The sequence below is a fragment of the Pleurodeles waltl genome, chromosome 1_1 (assembly GCF_031143425.1).
Source record: "Pleurodeles waltl isolate 20211129_DDA chromosome 1_1, aPleWal1.hap1.20221129, whole genome shotgun sequence".
Taxonomy (NCBI): domain Eukaryota; kingdom Metazoa; phylum Chordata; class Amphibia; order Caudata; family Salamandridae; genus Pleurodeles; species Pleurodeles waltl.
This window is the reverse complement of record NC_090436.1, coordinates 366,276,445-366,298,569: the sequence shown is the minus strand read 5'-3', so window position 1 is coordinate 366,298,569 and position 22,125 is coordinate 366,276,445. Positions and strand designations below refer to the sequence as shown.

Genomic DNA, 22,125 nt, shown 5'->3' with positions numbered 1-22,125 from the left:
GTATCTAATTACCATCCCCAAGCAAATGGCCAGATAGAAAGGTTCAAAAGAGTAGTGAAGGAATCTATCCAGTTGGCTGTAAAGAGTGGCATGTAATGGAAAAAGACATTACAAGCAACTTTGTTAACATACAGGACATCTCCCAATTTGGTCACTGGGGTTTCACCTTTTGAATTGTTATGAGGTAGAAAACCAGGATGTAAATTTATTCCTTGGTGGTTGAGAGGGAAGAAACAAGACGATGATTTAGTGGATTTTTCTGCTGTTAGGAGGAATATGATGGATCACCATCCATGCATGATGCAATTACTTTTGTACTGTATACTCTTGCTGGAGTTGTTACGGAAAAAATTTAATATTGCGACACAGGTGTTTTCTTCTGTTTATCTCATAATCTGTCTTACAGGGTAGTCACTAGGTCTAAGAACAAAGTTCTACTCATAAATTGTATATAGAATTGTAAGGTTTTGAGTATTGTAACTGCACACAGCTCCCCAACCATGAGTAAAACAATTTCCTTTTTCTACTGGTTATTCAGATAAAATGGAAACCTTCAATCACGTAGGTTGGGCCACAGAAGCCAATGCACGATAAACTGGCATGCACAAATGTTAAAACTACGTACCAAAGCCTTACACCAAAAGCAACTTCAGAGCTGTACTGCGTAGCACCTGGGCCAAGCAGAAAATGGCTCTTCTTTGTGAGCAGTTTACATTGGCTGGTTCTCAGAAACAGATAAATCTGCAGAATACAGTTCCTCACAGGATGCAGTCTTGTACATCAATAAAAAACTAGCCACGCCATATTGACCCATATCATTCTTGCCACTAGCAGCAAATTTAATGTTCCTCTGGCTGGGGAAACTTGCAGCCTTTGCAGGAGGCCCCAAATCAAATGTTACCAACATTCTGTACAACGTTTAGCCAAGCAATACAAATCCACTTGAAAGCCAAAGTACACAGGATGGAAGAAGTCAAATCTAGAGTTGGAAGCACTTTACACACATTATTGTTTCTAACTACTGCTCCAAGAAACCACAGGACCATAGAGATTCCATATCAAAGTGGAATTGACCATACACATGGGAACATTATAACCCATTTTCTCAGTTACAGTTTTCTCTGATCTATGTTTTGTAAGTCATGTAATTAACATAACAGTGTACATTGTTTTTAATACTGATGTTTTTTTATACAAAATATTTTTTTTCACACTGGTAATAAGTGGGGAGCTGAGTGAGCATATTATGAGTCTCTTGTGGGCAGCAGGAGTCTCCTTAGAGCTAAGTGAATACATTTATTTTAGATGTATGCCCAACTGGGCTTGATGCTGTGGGAACTTTGTCTGGGATATATTAAGTTTACTATTGACTTATATGAACAAATATTTGTTTTGGCTGAAATTATGAGTTATACTTTTAAAATGATATGCTCACGGTTTGTCACATAGCTTCAGTTCTATATCACATTGCACTAATTTTCATCACACTTGCAATTTTATATGGAGTGATTGGAGATGGCCAGTGACCATAATCCACTGGGGGAAGCAAGTTGAGCATTTTGGGTTTTAATCATAATTCATTATAAAGTTTCCTGTTGATCAGACTACAATACTTTATATTGAAAAGTTCATACTGGATATTTCTGAGTGATACAGTTCAGTAATCTTGACTTAATGACTGTATGAAACAAATATGCAAAAAATTGCTAGTATGTAATTTAACAAGCTGTACTACTTCAAGACGAAGAGTACTGCCCTCGAGTGTGCTGATGGAGGTAGTGTATGTTTATGAGTATGCATATTATTTATTTGCATTGATTTATGTATGAGTTTTTTTTTTATCTTCAACTATTTTTATAGAGAACCTCCTTAGTATAGTTCGCAAGGATGGGCCATGATTGCATGAATAAGAAGAGATTCATCATATATAATTGAATTGATGTAGCATTCCAAAATGAAGACTACTGCTCTCGGGCACTAGAGACGTTGTTTGTGCCTATGTACTTACTGTTTGCAATAGTCTCCAATCCGTGATCAAGGCTGAGTTGTGTTTGAAATGTGTTGGATTTGTTTGCTCATTAACATTTATCACTGCACTGCAGCATTGGAGCGTGTGTCCCTTTGTGCTGTGTATTAGCAAAATGGGCCTCAGATATATACATAAAAAAGACAAAGGTTAAAGGGAAGTCATATGTTATAGTCAGGTGAAAATGTCAGCTAAAGTATAACATTTTAAACAAACAAACCCACTGAAATTCACCAGTTATCTCAAGTATCTATAACACATGCTTTAAAGTAACTGTAACTCACGCCCCCACCATGCACAATGTTATCAATCATATTGCAGAATATCTTGCATCTATAAAACCAACCACAAGGAGTCCCCGCATTCCCAAGGTGAAGAGCAATAGCTCCAGCTCTGGGAATGCTAAAACATAACTTTTTCCTGTGTTCATATTCACATTCTGTAGACCGCAGGAAACATAGGGTTATTTTTGTAAGCATTTGCGGGGAGCTGCTGCACTACCTGCAGCTCTCTACATCACTTAATAAACATGCTGGTGGTGTCCCTGCCCTGACTGGGGCACCACCATGCAACCAAGTGTATGTAAATTGGTCAATTCAGGGCATTAGGGGGTGCTCCTTGCCACCAGCAATGATTAATAAATGAGCAGCTCCGAATGTACTATTCTTCTCTTTTTTTATGGTTGTCCTGGGTGGGACAAGCTTTCATTTTTGTTCTAGGCGATGGAAGGGAGCCCCGCGAATCCCTGAAAGCAGCCCCATTCGATGAAGTCATGTAGGAAGTCTCAGCGGATCTGCCAATTATTATTATTATTTTTTAAAGCGCGGGCTCCTGCACTTCTTATTGCTGAGAACCCCCGTTGGACCAGTCACGTCAGCTGCTGTCTTCAAAGTTTCGGGGTGATCTGTCAAGCGGGGGCTGAGAAAAAATGGGGATGGGGGCAAAATGCTTTTGTCCTTATGCATTTTCCCATAAGGATTTTGAACAGCTATAGTGCTCGAACCACTGGACAGAATTAAACTAAATTTGGCAGAAAGATAGCTTTTGGTCCAGAAAGCGACCTTTTAAGGTTGAGCCTAAGCAGTGCACTTGCGCTGTCTGCAAGACATGCTGTATTAAATCTATGGGCTTTTTCTACGGCCACTATTGCCATTCATTCTTTGTTGTGCTTATATTAAATGCTTCCTTTTTATTAGTGCATTTGTGCTTAATTCCCTCCCAGGCGATTTCCCTAAGAGAACATTTTTGTTGGCCATCACAATATGTCACAATTCCTCCTGATACAGCGTGCGATGGCCCCTCCTCTCTCCTCCCATCTGGTTTTGATTTTACCTTTAATCCCAGCAGCGAACATTTTTGTTGGCCAGTGTGTGATGGCTCTTCCTCCCGTCTGGTTTCGATTACCTGTGTGCTAATTTCACTGCACTGGAATACTCTTTACTGGTGAGGATCCACTCCACACTGACACAAAAATGTCAGGTAAGCAGGGTCCTTTGACGAGTGTGTTATTCCTGTGCTTGACGATGTATGCAGTGCGAGCATGTCCTCATTAACTTTACCGAACTGACACACCCTTACTGCTGGGGATTCACTTCACACAGACATAAAAAAAAGAAACACTTAAAGCATTCACATTTTAATGCCAATTTGTGAGGACGTTTGAGGACACCTTTGATGAATAGACTCTTTGCTGGGATTCCTAACAAGTGGTGGATCAGCAAAAGTCTGTTTAAGCTGCTGAACCTTTCAGGATCAATTTGTTGTCGGTCATTTATTCCACGAGTGAATTATCTTCTTTATTATTAGTACCAGTTCGGCGGGCGGCAAAGATGAATGATTTAAGCCTCTGACGGTTTTCAGCAATTTACTTCTTTCTGGAACAAAGATTATGATTTTTAGTGTTTTACCAGGAAAGACTTGTTTGTACTGCCTGCACAGTTATGTAATTTTCATACTTTCATCTCGATAATAGTGAGAATACTTTGAAGGTTTAGGAACTTATAGAACAAGCATTGTCATAGCCAACAGGTCTTGCCTTTGGGACCTTATAAATGTTTAACCATGTGCCCATGTGCTGCATGGCTAAACATTTCTAAGGTCCCAAAGGTTAGACCTTACTGGCTATGCCAAAGATTTTTTATTTATTTTTGGCAGAAGTCACAGTGGATCCGCCAAAAATGTAAAACAAAACAAAAAACTAAACGTAGGCTCCGTTGCTTAATATTGCTGAGGACCTTGTTTGGGCCAAACGAGATATAGTAAACTTAGGACACGAGTTGTAGTTAGTTGAGATAGCTCTAACTATAACTGAAGTATTTCTATGGTTTGGCACATTTAAAAAGTGAGCCTAAATATAATGCCTCTGTAACCTTTGTTTTTTTAAGTGAGTTTCTATGTTTAAAAAAAATATATATTTCCTAACTATAACAGCACAGTAACCAGGAGTCACTCGGTCCTGTGACTCGAAAAGACTTATTCGAAGAAAAACAACTTGTAACACTCCGAGCGTAACACTAAATGGCAGGATAATGCATAGCATGTGTATCTGCAGCACTACATGCCACAAACAGATGTACACTGGGTAAGTGACATTTTCCATTCAATGGCATGTGTAGCTGCAGATACACATGCTATACATAGACTACAAAGCACGGGTGGCTAGCCTGTAGGAGATGAAGTTGTTTGAAATAGTGTTCTTAAGACAGCTTGGCCTACAGTGGCTTTTTGCTGTGAAAAAACATCAACACAGTAGTGTTTTGTAAATGTATGTTTTGACCATGTGGTTGCTTTACATATATCAACCATTGGTATGTTTCCTAAAAATGCCATTGACGCACCTTTCTTTCTTGTAGAAGGTGCTCTAGGAGAGATCAAAAGTTGTCTTTTGATGTTGCATGTTTGTATGCATCTAATAATCCATCTTGCTAAACCTTGTTTTGATATAGGATTGCCTTTATGTGGTTGTTGGAAAGCAACAAAAAGTTGTTTTGTTTTTCTAAAATCTTTGGTTCTGTCTATATAGCACCTAAGAGCGCTTTTGAGACCTAGGGTATAAAGAGCTCTTTCTGCCACAGAGTCTGGCTGTGGAAAGAAGACTGGCAATTCCACTGTTTGGTTGATGTGAAAAGGAGATACTACTTTTGGTAGAAATTTTGGATTTGTTCTAAATACAACTTTATGTTTGTGCACTTGGAAAAAAGGTTCTTCAAGAGTGAAGGCTTGTATTTCACTAACTAGAGAAGTAATAGCTACAAGGAAAGCGACCTTCCATGTTGAACATTGAATTTGACAAGAGTGCATGGGTTCAAAAGGTGGTCCCATGAGTCTGGTAAGTATGATATTTATACTCCACGAACAGGTGGTGTTCTAGGTGGAATAATGCGTTTTAATCCTTCCATGAAGGCTTTAATAACAGGAACTCTGAATAGAGAAGTATGTTGAATATTCTGTAAGTATGCAGATATTGCAGTGAGGTGTATATTGATGGATGAATAAGCCAAATGTGATTTTTGTAAATGAAGTAAATAGCATACAATATCGTGTATGGATGCTGTAAGTGGGTCAGTGTTTTTAGATTAACAGTAGTATACAAAGTAGTATACAAATCTATTCCACTTGTTTGCGTAGCATTGTCTAGTAGTAGGTTTACGTGCTTGTTTAATTACTTCCATGCATTCTGGTGGAAGTTTTAGGTAACCAAATTCTATGACTTAAGGAGCCATATCGCTAAATTGAGAGCATTGGGATTTGGATGCCTGATTTGACCTCTGTTCTGGGTTAACAAATCTGGTCTGTTTGGGAGCTTGGAATGGGGTACTAAAGACAGATCTAGGATTGTTGTATACCAATGCTGACGTGCCCATGTCGGTGCTATTAGAATCATGGTAGAGATGTTTGATGTAGTTTTCTGACTAGAAAAAGAAGGAGTGGGAGATGGGTAAAAGCGTAAGCAAATATCCCTCACCAAATGATCCATAGAGCCTTGCCCTTGGATAGAGGATGTGGGTGTCTGGATGCGACATTTAGGCATTTTGCGTTTTTGCTTGTTGCGAATAGATCTATCGCTGGTGTTCCCCACTTTTGAAATACTTGGGAGTGAATCTCCCATTCGTGTGTTTGCTGGTAATTTCTGCTTAGGAGATCTGCCAGCTCATTGTCTATCCCTGGAATGTATTGTGCTATTAGATGAATGTGATTGTGAATTGCCCATTTCCATATTGTTTGGGCTAGCAGGGACAGTTGAGAAGAGTGTGTCCCGTCTGACTCTTTGTTGAGGTAATACATGGTTGTCATGTTGTCTATTTTTATGAGAACAGTCTTCTGTTTGAGAAGAGGTTGAAACGCTTTTAGAGCAAGAAATACAGCTAATAGTTTTAGGTGGTTTATGTGAAGCTGTTTCTGTTTGCCATCCCATTGCCCTTGAATGGTTTGATTACTGAGGTGAGCCCCCCCAACCGATCATTGATGCGTCTGTTGTGATTATGGTCTGAGGTACAGGGTCTTGGAATGACCGCCCCTTTATTAGACTGCTGTGATTCCACCATTGAAGGGAAATGTGTTTGGCGGTCCATCAGCACTAGATCTTGAAGATGACAGTGTGCTTGAGACCATTGTTGTGAGAGGCATTGTTGTAAGGGCCTCATGTTTAGTCTTGCATGTGGAATTATGGCTATGCAAGATGCCATCATTCCTAGAATCTTCATGATAAATCTTACAGCATATTGTTGATTTGGCTGTACGTGTGGTATGATATTTTGGAAAGCTTGTATCCTTTGTGTATTTGGATAAGCTAGGGCTTTTTGAGTATCTAGGATAGCACCTAGGTAAGGTTGTACTTGTGCCGGTTAAAGATGTGATTTTTTGTAACTGAAAGTGAACCCTAGCGTATGCAAGGTTTCTATCACATAATGAGTGTGTTGTTGGCATTGTGTAAAATTGCTTGATTTTATTACCCAATCATCCAGATATGGAAAGACATGGATGTGTTGTCTTCTTAAGTAGGCTGCTACTACTGCTAGACATTTTCTGAACACTCTCTGAGCTGTTGTTATGCCAAATGGCAATACTTTGAACTGGTAATATTTTCCTGCTATGACAAACCTGAGGTATTTTCTGTGAGCTGGATGGATGGGTATGTGGAAATACCCATCTTTAAGGTCTGAAGCAGTCATGTAATGTTTGTGTAATAGTGGAATGACATCTTGCAGAGTTACAATGTGAAAATGTTCTGACAAGATGTATAGATTGATGGGTCTGAGGTCCAAGATGGGCCTTAGGGTGCAGTCTTTTTTGGGAATGAGGAAGTATAGTGAGTATACTCCTGTTCCTTGTTGAGAATGTGGAACCAATTCTATTGCTTGTTTTATAAGTAGAGATTGTACCTCTTTTTGCAGCAGAACACTGTGCTCTGGGGTCAACATGTGGTATTGTGGTGGAATGTTTGGAGGGGTGGAGATTAATTCATGGCAATAGCCATTGTGGGTAATTGATAATACCCAATTGTCTGTGGTGATATTTTGCCAATGAGAATGGAATTGCTATAGTCTTACCCCCACAGGAGAAATGTGGAGTGGAAGGGTGGGAAGGAAGTCACTGCTTAGGTGGTGTAGTGGTTTGCTTTGAGGTTTGGAATGTACATCTGCTCTTGAAATATTGTCCTCTATAGGACCCTCTAGACACCCCTTTGATATTGAGTTTGTTGTCCCTGCTTTGTTTGGGAGCTGGAAGCATCAGAGGACTGTGGCCTAAAACCTCCTCTAAACTGGGGTCTGCGAAAGGAGCCTCTATATGGTGTGGTGTATAAAGCCCCCATTGCTTTCCCAGGATCTGAGTCTTTTCTCAGTTTTTCAATAGTGGTGTCTACTTCTGGGCCGCATAGATGTTTCTTGTCAAACGGCATATTAAGTATTGCCTGTTGAATTTCTGGTTTAAAACCAGAGGCGCGTAGCCATGCATGGCTTTCTAATTGTGATGCCAGTATTGACACTCCTTGCGGCTGTATCAGCAGCATCGAGGGCAGACCTTATCTGATTATTGCTTATAGCTTGTCCCTCTTCCACAACCTGTTGTGCTCTCTTTTGATTCTCCTTTGGGAGGTGCTGTATGATATCTTGCATCTCGTCCCAATGGGCCCGGTCATATCTGGCTAGAAGTGCCAGGGAATTGGCAATTCTCCATTGGTTAGCTGCTTGTGTGGCGGCTCTTTTTCCAGCTGCATAAAATTTCCTGCTTTCTTTATCAGAAGGAGGTGTGTCTCCTGATGGCTGGCTCTTTGCTCTTTTCCTTGCCACACTGACTACCACTGAGTCTGGAGGGACCTGATGTGTGATCTAGTCTGGGTCGGTGGGAGCAGGCTTATATTTTTTTTTTTTAATCAATTCTAGGGGTGATGACTAGCTTTGACAGGCTCATTAAAAATTTGGTCTGCATGTTTAACCATTCCAGGCAACATTGGGAGACACTGGTACCTGGAATGAGTGAAGGACAGTGTGTTAAATAGAAAGTCTTCTTCCAGGGGTTCAGAATGCATAAGCACTCCATGATAAGCTGCTCCCTAGATATTACTTGAGTGTAGGCAGTGGTGTCTTCTTGAGGAGAAGGATTAGATGGGCAGAGGATTGGATAATTGTCCGGAATGGGATTAGGGTCATAAAGATCCCATGGGCCTACTGTATCTCCATGTGAATACAATGAATGTGTTGGAGAAGGCAATGGTTGTGGACTAAGGTGAGGTGAAAAAGAAAGTTGCGGAGAGTGAGGAGGAGAACTAGGGAGAGTTGCTGGTTTCTCCTTTTGTTTCTTCACTTTTGCTGGTGGTTGAACAGAGTCTAACTCCTCTTAAAAAGCCAGCTTTCTTTTTGTCTTTAAAGGAGGTGCAGTGATAATTCATCCAGTCTCCTTATGAGTATGGATTCTAGATTGTCTTTCATCCATAACCTCTAATATTGGCTCAATCGCAGTCTCTTCTTCAGAAGCTTTATGAGATTCCAGCATGGGCTTTGAGATTTGCTTTAGTTTTCTCAAAAGTCTCTGTTCCTCTGTGTATGAGGATTTTTTGGGCTCCAAAGTGTGGATCTTTTTTGGTCCCGAAAAAGTTGTTGGTTGTTTCAGCTCTGAAACCGAGTGGCAAATTTTCGACTCCGAGGAATGAGGCCTTTTACTGGAGTCTGAAGTGGCAGCTTTAGCTGATTTACTTGACTCCGAGGTGGACGGAGGAGTGGCCTTTTTCGGCGCCGACCCCAAAGGTCGGTCGCCAGCAGTCTTTTTACGGGCCGAACCATGGCCTCCCGGCAGTGGTGTACTCAAGGCCTTTGGATGTTTTTTATGTAGGGGCAGATCTACTCACATGCTGGCTAGCTGTGATGGGTCTGTCATCTTCCGATTCTTGTTCGGAATCAGCGTCTTGGATGGAGACTGTCGTCTGGCGCCTGCTCTTCCTCCATGAAGTTGAGATGTTTGTGCTTTTCGACGCCATTCCCAGTCTTCGGGCTCTGCAATCTCTCAGGGCCTTCTTTGATCGAAACAATCGACAGGCCTCACAATCTTCCTCCCAATGGTCTGGAGAAAGGCACAAATTACAAACTAGGTGTTCGTTTCTATATGGGTAATTCGTGTGGCACCGTAGGCAGAATCGGAATGGAGTCCGATCCATCATGCTTTCCACGCACTAGGCCCGAACAGGACCGAGTTGGGCGCGCGCGCCACAAAGGGCGAGATGAAGGTTCCAACGGTACTACCGGTTCGATGCTAGATGGGAAATGCGATCGAAAACACTACCGACGAAAAAGTAGGTTTTCTGAGGTTTTGAAATCTCAGAGCGAGGGGAAACGCGTCCGAACCAGACAGCGAAAAGAAAACAGACTAACAATGGAGTCGATGCCCATGCGCACTGTAACCAAGAGGAGGAGTCACTCGATCCCGTGACTAAGAAAATACTTCTTAGAAGAAAAACAACTTGTAACACTCTGAGCCCAACACTATATGTCGGAAGAGCTATGCATAGCATGTGTATCTGCAGCTACACGCGCTATCGAACATACATATATACATATGTATTTTACAAGTAACTGGTACCATTTCAGAATTTCTGCCAATCGGTTTACTGTGAAATGAGAAAATTATACCATTACCATTCCCTGGTGTGATCAGCACAAGAGGTACACAAGATTCTTGCATTCAAGGACAGACCTGAACCCATGTAAAAGATTTATCAGAATTAGAGTTCCAACATCTAATCAAGGGAGAAAAATAGACACTGGGAATCAGAAGAAACAATGCCATTAAACAGTTTTGTTTCGTCTAATCTGAAACATGAATGTACAGGTGGGCTGTCCACACTAATGTAGACAACTTGCATTTCCTCACTGATTTAATATGCAATAACTATGTTTAACTAAAAGCAAGAGGCATGCATTTAAGCCCTCAAGGACTGGTAAAGCTATTTGTTGGGCTTTCTGCAGGAGAGTCAACAACATATTTCCTGCAGAGTTTCATGGTACCAGATACAGCTGAACAATACGTACGCTCCTTGGTTCCCACACAACTTGCCAACATAACATACCTCAAGAGCATCTTCGTGATTGAGAACTGCTTTTGTGTTTTCTAAGTTTCGAACAAGGGCAGTCATCTGCAACCCTCCAGTGTTGTTTTCATCTTCTGGTTCACTGGGTTTCAGCAAGCAGTTCCCCATTTGTTTTTCCTTCTCTTCTGTAACGTTCTTTACTGGTATAATTTCAGATGTCTACAAATTACAAAGACATGTGTGCATGTAGCATTACTCAATTTTGGTTGGCATAATTCAACAGTGCATAAAAGGATTTTTGTGAATGAAGCACGGTCACTCAATTATGGAAATCAGAGGAAGTGAGTAAGCATACAATATAAAGGGTTGAGAGCCTGGCTTCTGCAGAGAAGTAGTAACCAGATTGGTGGTGATGGGAGCCCATTTAGGGAGACAATAAATGAAGATCTAAGCTGTATCCAAAGTGGAGACAAAAACAAAATAGAAATTCAGAATCCATAATGGAATTTTAAGACTGGGCCACAGTAAAGATTGTTCTAGAAAGTGAATTACCTTTTTGCTTGGATTAAAACAACACAGATCAGAATGTCAGGATATTATCCAAAGACAAGGAAGATGGTCAAGAGCCAATAGAAGCATTTACTGTAGCCACAGCTGGAGATTGCAAAGAGACTTGCTGTAAAGAAGCAATGGCTAACAGTTCTGCAGCAAAAACACCACCAACTCAAACCCTCGCTTAGGCTTTAACAGAGTTGTCACTGGGCTGTGGTTGTGCAAGCACCAAAAGTGAGAGAAAAAAACACGGTTTATCCTACAAAATATGCAAATGATTAGTACAGGACTTACACCCTGGCTCAACGCAGAGTATGCATTAGTCCACTACAATATTGCTTCCTCAAACACAGGGGCAGCTCCTCCACAATGGCTAAGAGCCAGCAGGTGCAGGGATGGAGGCTGGGCCACAAGAGGTGGGAGGGGAGATGAGGAATTGTGTGCACTAAGTGGCATGTGTGTTTGGATGGTCTAAGAAGGCCATCCAAACACGCATGCGCACTTAGGTTTCTCCAGCTCGGCTGTGTACATAGCCGGACTGGAGAAACTGCACAGGCCAATAAACACAAAAGGGTATGGGGTTCACTAATGATACGGAGCTATAACCACGGGAGGTTATCCAGGGGCTCCTAGACCTCACTGGGTGTCAAAACGTGGAGTGTGAGTACTGTGGGGTGGTGATGGATAGGGGGAGGGGGTATTTCCTTTACGGACTAGGTGGTCTCACACACTATATAGTGTCATGCTCCATCATTTGACCACCTAGCCCCACCCAGGTAGGACAGTGCCACCTGGGCGGACTCAACCTCACCGTTAAAGGAACGGGAGGGAGTGCGTAAATTATTATTTTTTTTTATCTGGAGTTAGTGGGATCCAGCTAAGCTAGGGGAAGATATAAAAACAGCTAGTCAGCTACTGGTGTGTAATCTACACTTTCAATAGTGGTGTCTGCTGGTGTATTAAAAACAAGGGTGGGACACCAAGGTGAGAGTAAGGACTCACTGGGTCACCTATCTAAAAAATAGCCGACATGTTTCTGCCCTCTACAATGAGCCAAGGAAGGTCTGGGGCATTCTTCTGGGCCTAGGATCCCTAAACGTCATGCAACGCACAAACAAACATCCACACTCAATAAGAGAGTGGGAAGGAAATAATAATTGAAGGGGCCTACCTGTGGCAAGGAAATACCTAGCGGAGGCCCCAATATCTAAGGCTACTGGCCTCAGATTCCAGGAGGGGGAGTGTCCCCTTATAGTCACACTTACGTCTAAGGAGGCGCTTGCTGTGCACCTAGCCCGACCACTCGCTGGACCGCTAGTCCAGCGAGGGGTCGGCCTTATATGCAGGGAGCTAGTATGGGTCGATTCCTACTAAATACTTAGTTCCAATGCGAATGCTAGGACACCAAAAGAGGAAAGGAGGACGAGCGAGGCGGCAGAAGAGGAAAGCAATGAACAGTACGTTTTTTATTTATTTATTTATTCCCCCCCTCTGTTCCCGTCGTCCTCCCCTTGACACTGCTGCTGAGACACACTCTAGCACTATTATTTTAAAAAACAGTGTGCTTTGTACTGCAACTTTAACCAAAAGTATACTAACTTTCGTTTTTTCAGTTGCTCTTAAAGAGGAGAAACAGCAAATAATTTCAGCATCACTACTCCAAATTCAAATAACTGGTTGAGGAGGACAATGCCTCCCATACTATTTTCTAAAAGGACGTGTGCTTGGTTAGGAGCGGACCCAATGTAGTTCTTTCCCCGTGCCGAATAGATCTGATTATGTAGGTAGCGAAGAGTTCTATTTGACGAAGTCCTCTCAGTAATTAGCCAACACATCTATCTCCAGAGTATGATTTAGAGATGTATCAATGAAGCCTCACAAGGTTCATGACTCTTAAATTGATAGCCCTGTCACACTTACTAACACAGAATCTTTGACTGTCACCTCACAAGTCTAAGTAAGACCAGGTAAGAGACCTTTGTTCTAGCCTTTCAGTCACATAAATTAAATACTAGTACGTCTGGCAAGACACTGTGACATTCTATAACATTCTGTAAGTTATTTTTTCTGTTAGCTGGCACCTTAATTATTCCTACACCAAGAGTACCATTAGTGACTGCCCCTAGATGCGCACTACATAGCTGCCTTCACGAGTTGGTTGCAGTCGCGGCTCGCGGGTGTTAAAGGTGGACTGGGTGGCAATAGTAATACATTAAAAAAAATAAAATAAACTTATCTTGGCTCCGCCGCTGCGTGCCACTCCTCTGCTGGCTGCAGGCACAGGCTCCCAGCCTGCCCTGCGGCCAATCCTGATGTTGCTCAAAGAATCGTCACGATTGGCTAGGAGCACCCCGCCAGGGCGCTCCCAGGCAGACTGGGAACCTGTGCAGGCTCTCAAGCCCAGCAACAGTGTTGCTGGGCTTGAGAGAGCCCTGTGCACGTGTGTTTGGCTGGCCCGAGACACACATGCGCTCTGAGAGGGATTGCTGAGCACTCCCCCCTCAGAGCACGTCACCCATGTGGCCCCCCTCCTTTATAAGGAAACTATAACAAACACTGTTTGTTATCGCTTCCTTGTAAAGTTTGTGCGGTTGCCGCTGCTGGTGGCAGCTCACGCTCCTCTGCCCTCGTGGAGGAGCCGCTCCTGGTTGGTTGACCTAGAAGTCTGAAAATTTAGGAAATGTTGGATACTTTTTCTCTGCTAGTACACTGGCAGGCGCCAAAACTGAAAAAAACACTCCGCCATCAAAAACACTTAAATATGTAAAAACAGACATTCCCTTGTCAGAAAAAACATACTTTAACAAGAGCAATCATTAGGTGAAAAGCCACACAAAGTAATAATATAATCTAAGCGGCAAGAGACAGAGGTGCTGAAGAGAGAACAAGCAAAAAAAAAAGAATACTGCTATAAAAAACAGAAAAGTAACTTAATGACGACTCAGGCCAAGTAATTGTAAATATCATGAATCGGAACAGAACAAAAGCGAATATGAAAATATAGCGCACAGAGACTTTGTCTTCTCACTGAAGTACACCAAATTTGAAGAATACTAAAGGAGACCGAACAAGGTATGTTTGCAGCCTCACCTTAAACCAGAACTAGTAGAACTGCTGAAACTATTAAGTTATTGACTAGGCAACAGGCACCAAAATAGCTTCCGTCCACGTAAGGGTTACTTCATCCCGAAACAAGAAAGCGCCCTTAAAATCCTTGATCATCCAAATTCATCAAACAAAAAGGCTTAATGGATGGCAGCCATGCTTGTCAAATCGACAGCTTATCATAATGAAGGGAAAGTTCAATTACTTAACCATGAATATAAATAGGCCAGAATCTCTTCACCTCTAAGAAAGTAACATAATTAAGTCAGACAACCTCCAGTCCATGCCTGTTTTGAGTGTTTTAACATTGGGATAGCACTAAACCAATCTTACCCTCTTATCCTTTGTATAAAAAGTAGGAGAGGATCAGGGGTACAGTTCATGGTACAGGCTCCGATGTCACTGAAAGTTTTTTGTTCAATGCTTCTAATCAAAAACGCTATTTATTTTATTGCTGCAGTTCACTAGCAGCTAGAATATCAGTGGCACAAATGTCTTACATAAATATGTCAGTTCAAATAGCTACGTTTACTTATGTGATATATGTATTTAATTAAGGATACGTATATCATATATTTTGGTGTTGAAGAATGATGTGAACAGTTTACCATCATGTTTTTTAACACCTTGACGGATAGGGCTCTCTCACCCTCATTTCAGTGTTAAGGCCCCCCACTCGCTTTTTTATTTTTCCACAAAATGTATGCACACCAAATTTGCGTTTTTTCCCCCAACATAATGGGGCTTCTAAATGCTTTGTTATGGTACCACTAAAATATGTCATGTTTGGTATCAAACAACATGCCTTCTCACTCCTGACACGAATCTGGTGACATGCCATGCAACTGTTTACTACAGCTTCACTCTCCTCTGGCTGACCAGCAGCATTTTCCCACGCCTGCTGCTGCCAGGATATGATTCTGACCTCCTGCCAGGCAGTGTGAATACTCTCAGAAATGGGAAACAAAAGCTTGGGTAGGAAGGAGGTAACGCCTCCCTCCTTCCAAGCAGGATAGTGAATGGGCACATCAAGGAGGTGAGCTTCAAAGGCTGCACTGCCTCTGATAAGCATCTGGTCTGACTCCAAAAGGTGGAAACAGCCCCCCATCCCCCACGCACATCTGCTCTTGGACAGGAGGGAAATTAGCTATGTAAGGTGGTGTACACCTCCAGAAGGCTGACCACACTTCCAGGGTGAGCAGCCCAGTCTGCACACTAAATGCAGTTTTCTGTCATCTATAGGAGTGGTAGAATATTGAGTTCTGGGTGGAAAAGAGATCCACCCCACCAGATGTGGTCACCTCCGGGGCAAATTAGCTGCAGAAGCTAGCTGCCCATTTGATTACAAGTCTCCATATCCTTATCTCCCCCAAATATAGAATTTAAGAGAGACCTCTGACACCAGAACATCAGATCTGAACATCTTACTTCAAAGAAAGACTAAGAGGAGAACCGTGTCACCGAAAACATGACTTTGCCCAGAGCACGAAAGCAAAAGACAGATACTCTGTCCCTGTGGCAACAGACCTGGAACTGCATGAACGATCCTTGACCTGGGCTCAAACTTGGCACTCCCAACCAGAGGGATCCCTATGGAAGCCAGAAGCACCCTCAGTTTCCCCTCAACTAGTGGCACTATACCCCTGTAAACTGCAGGTAAAAACACTCAGCGGATCCAAAGAATCGCTGGCCACTGAGCCCACCATGGAAATGGCTAAATGCAGGTGGTCCGGTGCCATTGTGGAAGTTGTAGTCTCGCCTGCTCCGAAGTTTCAGGCTGCTACCTCCCTCCCTCAAGAACAAGCGAAATTCCAGAAGCTTTTCATGCGGATTACCGCTACCAAGGTCACCAGCCCGGTAACTAACCCCCACACTCGACACTGCAACTACAGGGAACACCGTGCAACCTGCATCCGACCTCTGCCACTAGGTCCCTGCTTTGTTTTTTCATCTTGTTTCCTGACTGTTGTGGCCTGGTCCTGGGGTCTGCACAACTAAACCCCTGGAAAAGTTCATTATAACTTGACCTCAAAAGTGACCGATTGTCAGAAGTGTTTTTTCCTGATGACAGCATTGTTATATTTTTAATGTATTATTTTGCAGAGATTTATTATTGCTTCTAAAATCTATAACTACGGTTAGATGTATGCTATTTCTTTTCTTTTGGTGTCTAAAGTACGATAAATACACTATTTTTATAAATTCTTGTCGGATTTCTACTGAGTAGTGTCAATTACTTATCATCCATAATGGTACTCTGAAATGCTTAACACATGTTCCTCCAGTAAAGCTGGACTGCTCTTTGCCACTTTGCCAGGACTGAGCTAAGGATTTACTGGTGTGAATCCAAGGATTGTTATTGGGGTATTCTGCTAATATTACATGGTAAGGCTACCCAGCCATACCACTTAAAATTCCACTTTCCCACACACAGTTTGTAGGCTCGCCAAAAAAACACAATACAAACTATAGAGCGATTCATAAGGCAAAATATAAAGAATGGAAAATGGGCATGAAGGACACATATTTATTTCTGACATGCATAGAAAACACTGAGTTTTGAAGCAGTAGTTTGTACAGCTTTAAAGATGTTGTTACCTATCCTCTCATGTGATTTGGACTGCATTTTGAAAAATGACTTCTATCTTGCACACTGACATACATTTGAAATCCCCAAAAGCAGATAAATCCAAATGGTAATAAGAAATATTCTACTACTTTGTGTTGCCACATGTTTCCTGATACTAATGGTACCACACTTGCAGGGCCTTGTGCCTACGACACAAAGTGCCCCGAAACAAAACCTGGAGCTATCACATTTCACCCAGCAAAATCTAAACTCTTTTTTTTTTTTTTTGCAATGTGAGTTTGCTGTAGAATTTGGACTGTAGCTCAGCCGCCACCCACGAAAACCTACCATATCCAGACATTAAACAAAACTAAACACAGTTTTTTTCTCACATTTCTGAGGGAATGTCCATGATCTGAAGAGATCCACAAACTTTCTACCACTCAGCATTCCCACAAGTCTCCAGATTAAAAAACAGTAGTCTATTTGTGTGGACTGGCCGAGCGCTGCAAAATGAAAAGTCCAAATACACAACGTGGAGACATGAACATTCCCTTTAAAAAAATGACCTGATTTGGTGAGGGGGTAGTTGTGATATTTAGGCCCTGACTGGACGGCCACCCAAGAAAGCCTATCAAACTCAGAAAGTTCTGATCATTAGACAACCGGGAGATTTCAGGGTGGTGTGCCTCATGTCAATCCCACAACGTTTTCTTACTCCCAATGACCCCAAACTCTGCCTAAAACCATGCATCTTTGCATCTCTGTTAAGTAACCTGTTGGAATTTGCAGGAATCCACGAAATTACTACCACCCAGCATTCCACCACTTGTCCTGATAAAAATGATATCACACTTGTGCGGCTGGGCCTACCGTCAATGAGAGGAACATATAAAACTATGGACAATCCAAGTACTACTTGAGAATACCGTTATGATGATGGTATCTCCAGATCTGCACATTCTATTCAATGGACAGTTGATAATATAGTACCAATATATTGAAAATAATTAATTGCTGTGTGCTGGGATTCTACTGTAGCATTGTGCACCAACCCCTTTCTTTACGGAGAGGCTCAAGAATATGAGATTGTTATCACAAAATACCACTGGGTTTATCATCTCCAACGGTGAGTAGACACTGATTCTTACCTTCATGCCTGCATCTTTCACTGCAACTTGTTGAACTTCGTTTTGTTTTGCATCTTTGGCATGATCTGCAGTTGCTTCTTCATCTTTTAATCTGTGCACAATTGTTTGCACCGTTTTGACCATGTTCTTCAGTTCATCTGGATATGGTGTCGGGTATCTCTTCAGATTTCCCTCCTGCACAAATGTAAGAGAGATGGTACTTATTGGTCAGTGCACAGCACATTATATAAACATTACAATATAAAGAATGCAAAGTCAATCATAAGCATTTACTGGGACATAGCCCATTTTTACTATTTTTTGTGCTTTTAGCCTCCTTCCAGTTAGTGATAGAACTGGGTATGAAACCAATTCTGGATCCCGGGAAGCTAAACATTTCTGAAAAGTAGACAAGAAATTCTGAATTAAGCAAGGGGTCATTAGTGTAGATCCTACAAGGTTTTCCTACAGAAAATAACAGCTAAAATAAATAAAAAATTGAAATTGGGGTGAAAAAACAGCCATTTCGCTCCACATTTTACTTAGTAACTTTTTCCTGCCATGTCAGATTTTCAAAAGCAATATACCGTTAGGTCTGCTGGACTGTTCTGGTTGCTGGGATATATAGGGTTTGTAGCTCAGCAGCCATATAGGTAAACCTACCAAACCCAAACATGTTTGAAAAACTAGACACCCGATGGAGGAGTCCAGGGAGGTGTCTTGTGTGGATCCCCCAGTGTTTTCTTACCCAGAATCCTCAGCAAACCTCAAATTTAGCTAAACAATCTCATTTTCCCACATTTCTGTGGGATCACCGCACTGGGACAAATTTCCTACCACCCAACGTGCCCCTCAGTCTCCCGGCAAAAATGATACCTCACTTGTGTAGGTGGGCCAAGTGCCTGTGGCAGGGAAGAGCCAAAAACATGTCGAAATTGAGGGGGAACCAAATCGGGCCCTGAAGGGCAGTTTGAAAAAAAAAATTTAGGCTGACAAGTGGAAATTTTATCGGTATAGATGCGACAATGTTGGGTGGTAGGAATTTTGTGGATTCCTGCAGATTCCAGAAGGTTCCAGAAGGTTCCATCACAAACATGTGGGGAAAATTTGTGATTTCCAGCAAAGTTGGAGGTTTGCAGAGCATTGTGTGTAAGAAAATGGTGCGAGGTGCATGTGAAGCACACCACCCCAGACTGACCAAGGTGTTTCATTTTCAGATGTGTCTAGGTCTTGAGGATTTTTCTACATGGCAGCGTTCCAAAGTCCAAAAAGTGCAGCCCTCACCATTCCAAGAGGAACAATTTTGACAGAAATGGCCTTAAAAGTGATTTCCCTTCCATCCCTGCCCATGGGAGGGGAGTGCTGGGGCCAGTACTAGGACGAGGTGGTTACGTCCCTGGCGCCTGAGGGCCACGGCAGCGGCCGTAACCACCTCGTCCAAGGCACCGAGGGGATTAATACTCATAATGTAATACATAACTTCAAAGGACAACAATGTAGGGCCTAGAGGACAGGCTGAGCCTTATTCACTCGCTGCCCACCTGAGTCCATCCATATGTCCCAACACACAAAGGTCATAGTATAGGACTGACTGCTTCAGATCTAATGTCGATGGGGGAGTGTAGTGGGCGATCTTATGTTTGAGAAAGAACAATGTCACTCTCATAAAGTACCTGTAAAAATTAGTCTGTTTGGTAGACAACATTTTGGGTTTACCTCCCAACCAACAGAAGCAGGGTCACACGTAAATCAAACTTCCCGAATTCTTTTTTCATAGTAACTCGAGACATCTGGCACTTTTCTATTTAAAAGGTATTCGTTTTTATTTTTTTTAAAACAGGAGAAAATGTTAAGAACACTCGATACCCAAGTTGACTGTAGCTTATATACGTATGCATTATTCTGTTGAATTGCAAATTTGATTTTTTAAGCTAGACAAGTGCTTTTATTTCATTAGGTTATTAACCTCGAGGTCTAAGGTCATGCTGCAATCTACAGGAAACCCCAGGAATTTAACTTTGTTAGTGTGATTTATTAACCAATGAAATTAGTAGTGGGGAAACTAAGCACATTTTTTCCGAGGCTGGCATTTTTTTCACTCAGATTATGAGCTAAATTAGCCTTGCCTCCAGGATCAACCAACTTTGACACATTCAGTTTGTAAAGTTCAGTGAGTCGCAGACCGCGTTTTTAGAAGTAGTAGCAAATGTCATGGCAGGTAGAAGCTCTCTCTGAGCTTAAACGACCTCCTGCTTACCAGTGCATTTCTGCCTCTTCAAGCCTCTCTGCTTCCTTTCTGCGCCTCAAAGATGTGGGCTCTCACGCATCGTGGGATGACCTGAGATGTACACCTATGCTGACAACGCCACACATTTGTTTATTTCAGAAACAGGTCCACAGACTACCATACTGATTTGGAGGTCAAGTAACTTGTGGGGTAAACTGGGTGCTGTCAGCATATGACTAAAAGACAGATCATCCTTAACTGAGAACAGGTATGAGAGTTTTAATATAAACATAATGCACGGAAGCCTCCCATAACTAAGACTCCAACTCATCTATAAAAATATGTATCTAATATCTCTATTACAACAATGCCTAACACCCAGTCTTATGAAAATAGCAGATTTACTGACTAAACTCTAAACCAGTGAGGTTTTTTTGCTGGTGGAAAACACGCCTAATCATTTTTTGTCTGTAAGATGCTGCACCTTAACTTTTTTCTTTCCCTAGAATAAAAACTTGCCCTGTGGAGAAACTGGTTGCCCTGCAAACAAGGGTGTTCATTCAGAGAGTCTCACCTTTCCCAGGGGTACCGCCATCAGCCAACCCCAAACTCTATCTTTTAGCGACAGAAATTCCACTATAATTGCATACATTTGTGTTTGTAATATTTCTGGGATTTTTCAGTAGAATGTGGTACTAAGCACATAAAAGCATTTTAGGGGGGCTCGTATTAACTTTGAAGTGGTACAAGATGTGTAAATCATTTCCTCAGATGATCTCTCGCATCACTTAACGGGTGAGGAGAAACTTTGCTTGTTGGGAAATAAAGTAGGTTATTTGACTGACGCAAAATAAAGAAATAAAAATAGGTGATTCCAACTATCATTTTAATTCAAAAGTCGCAGAAACGCCTCAACAAATAAAAAAAACATACCGACAGTGTCAGGAAAGGAAAACAAATGCATACATCTCATTGTTCTAGAATTGTATTTCAAGAGAAGAAAATATTTTAACTTCTCTGCAAGCAGCCTCGCTTGTGCCATAAATGTATAATTATTCTTTTCTCTGGACAATCAACACTTGCGTTCGCCCCACCATCTAAGCAGACATGTAGTTTAATGTCAGTCACCTGGCCTTTGCTCTCATATTTTCCGAAAATACAAGGATGTCTTAAATTATGTAGTATATTATTTTAAAGGATGAGGTCTGGAAGAGGGTAAAGATGGTCCAAGTGAGACAACATTCAAGATATAGATCCACACTCCTTCTTTAAGGTGAACTAAACATGTTCATGCTGCACAGCAGATGTTTGTAAAAGTTTCAGAACATTTTAAGCAATGCAGGGAAAGAAAAAAAGCAGAGTTGGACACTAACCCTGGGTGGCACTTCTCTCTCATCCTTGTCTTCATCGCACTCAAACGCCACCTGAGCACGCTGCTTCCTCTGCTCTTCCCACAAAGATGGATTGAAACTCTCGTTATCTGAGACGAACAAAACTGAAGAAACAAAAATTAGGAACAGTGTTATTGGGTAAAATGAAAAGGACACATACTACATCTCTGTCAGTGTCAAGTACTGAGAATGGGCCATGCACTTGCCTCCAAAGCTCACAAAGTGCTCCTGCGAAAGGAGTGACAAGCAGCAACTGGGATGGCTCAGCATAAGACAAGCACAAAGTACAACCGAGCCAGCCAAACTCCCTTCGCTGCCTCCTCAAAACTACAGCAGGCAACCCCTTCGGGTCTTCTTATGAATACCACCCACCATTGTGCACTACAGCCTATCTTTCACAAGATCTCTAATACGCAAAACACACCATGCAAATATCACATCTCTACTACTCTGCGCTTGCTTAAATCATCAGTACGAAGAGCCACCAAGTAAAGTCTCCTCCTCAGGGTATACACCTAGAACAGCTTTCTACCAGGACGTCCACCCATGGGATTTTAACTGCATCGTTAGTGGTACTGGAAAATAAAAGAGTACACAAAGCTTG

At 42.0% G+C, this 22,125-nt stretch overlaps 1 protein-coding gene across 6 annotated transcripts in view; it reads right to left on the bottom strand.

Annotated features, from left to right (window-relative positions):
- The window catches only part of ERBIN (erbb2 interacting protein), a 766,777-nt gene that overhangs the window by 107,679 nt on the left and 636,973 nt on the right, over positions 1-22,125 (bottom strand). For all 6 annotated transcript variants that reach the window (XM_069222872.1, XM_069222909.1, XM_069222899.1 and 3 more), the window contains 3 exons: positions 21,504-21,625; positions 17,925-18,098; positions 10,587-10,766 (listed from right to left, as the gene is read on the bottom strand). In XM_069222872.1, coding sequence (XP_069078973.1) covers positions 10,587-10,766; positions 17,925-18,098; positions 21,504-21,625 — 476 coding nt within the window. The remainder of the gene's footprint in view (positions 1-10,586; positions 10,767-17,924; positions 18,099-21,503; positions 21,626-22,125) is intronic.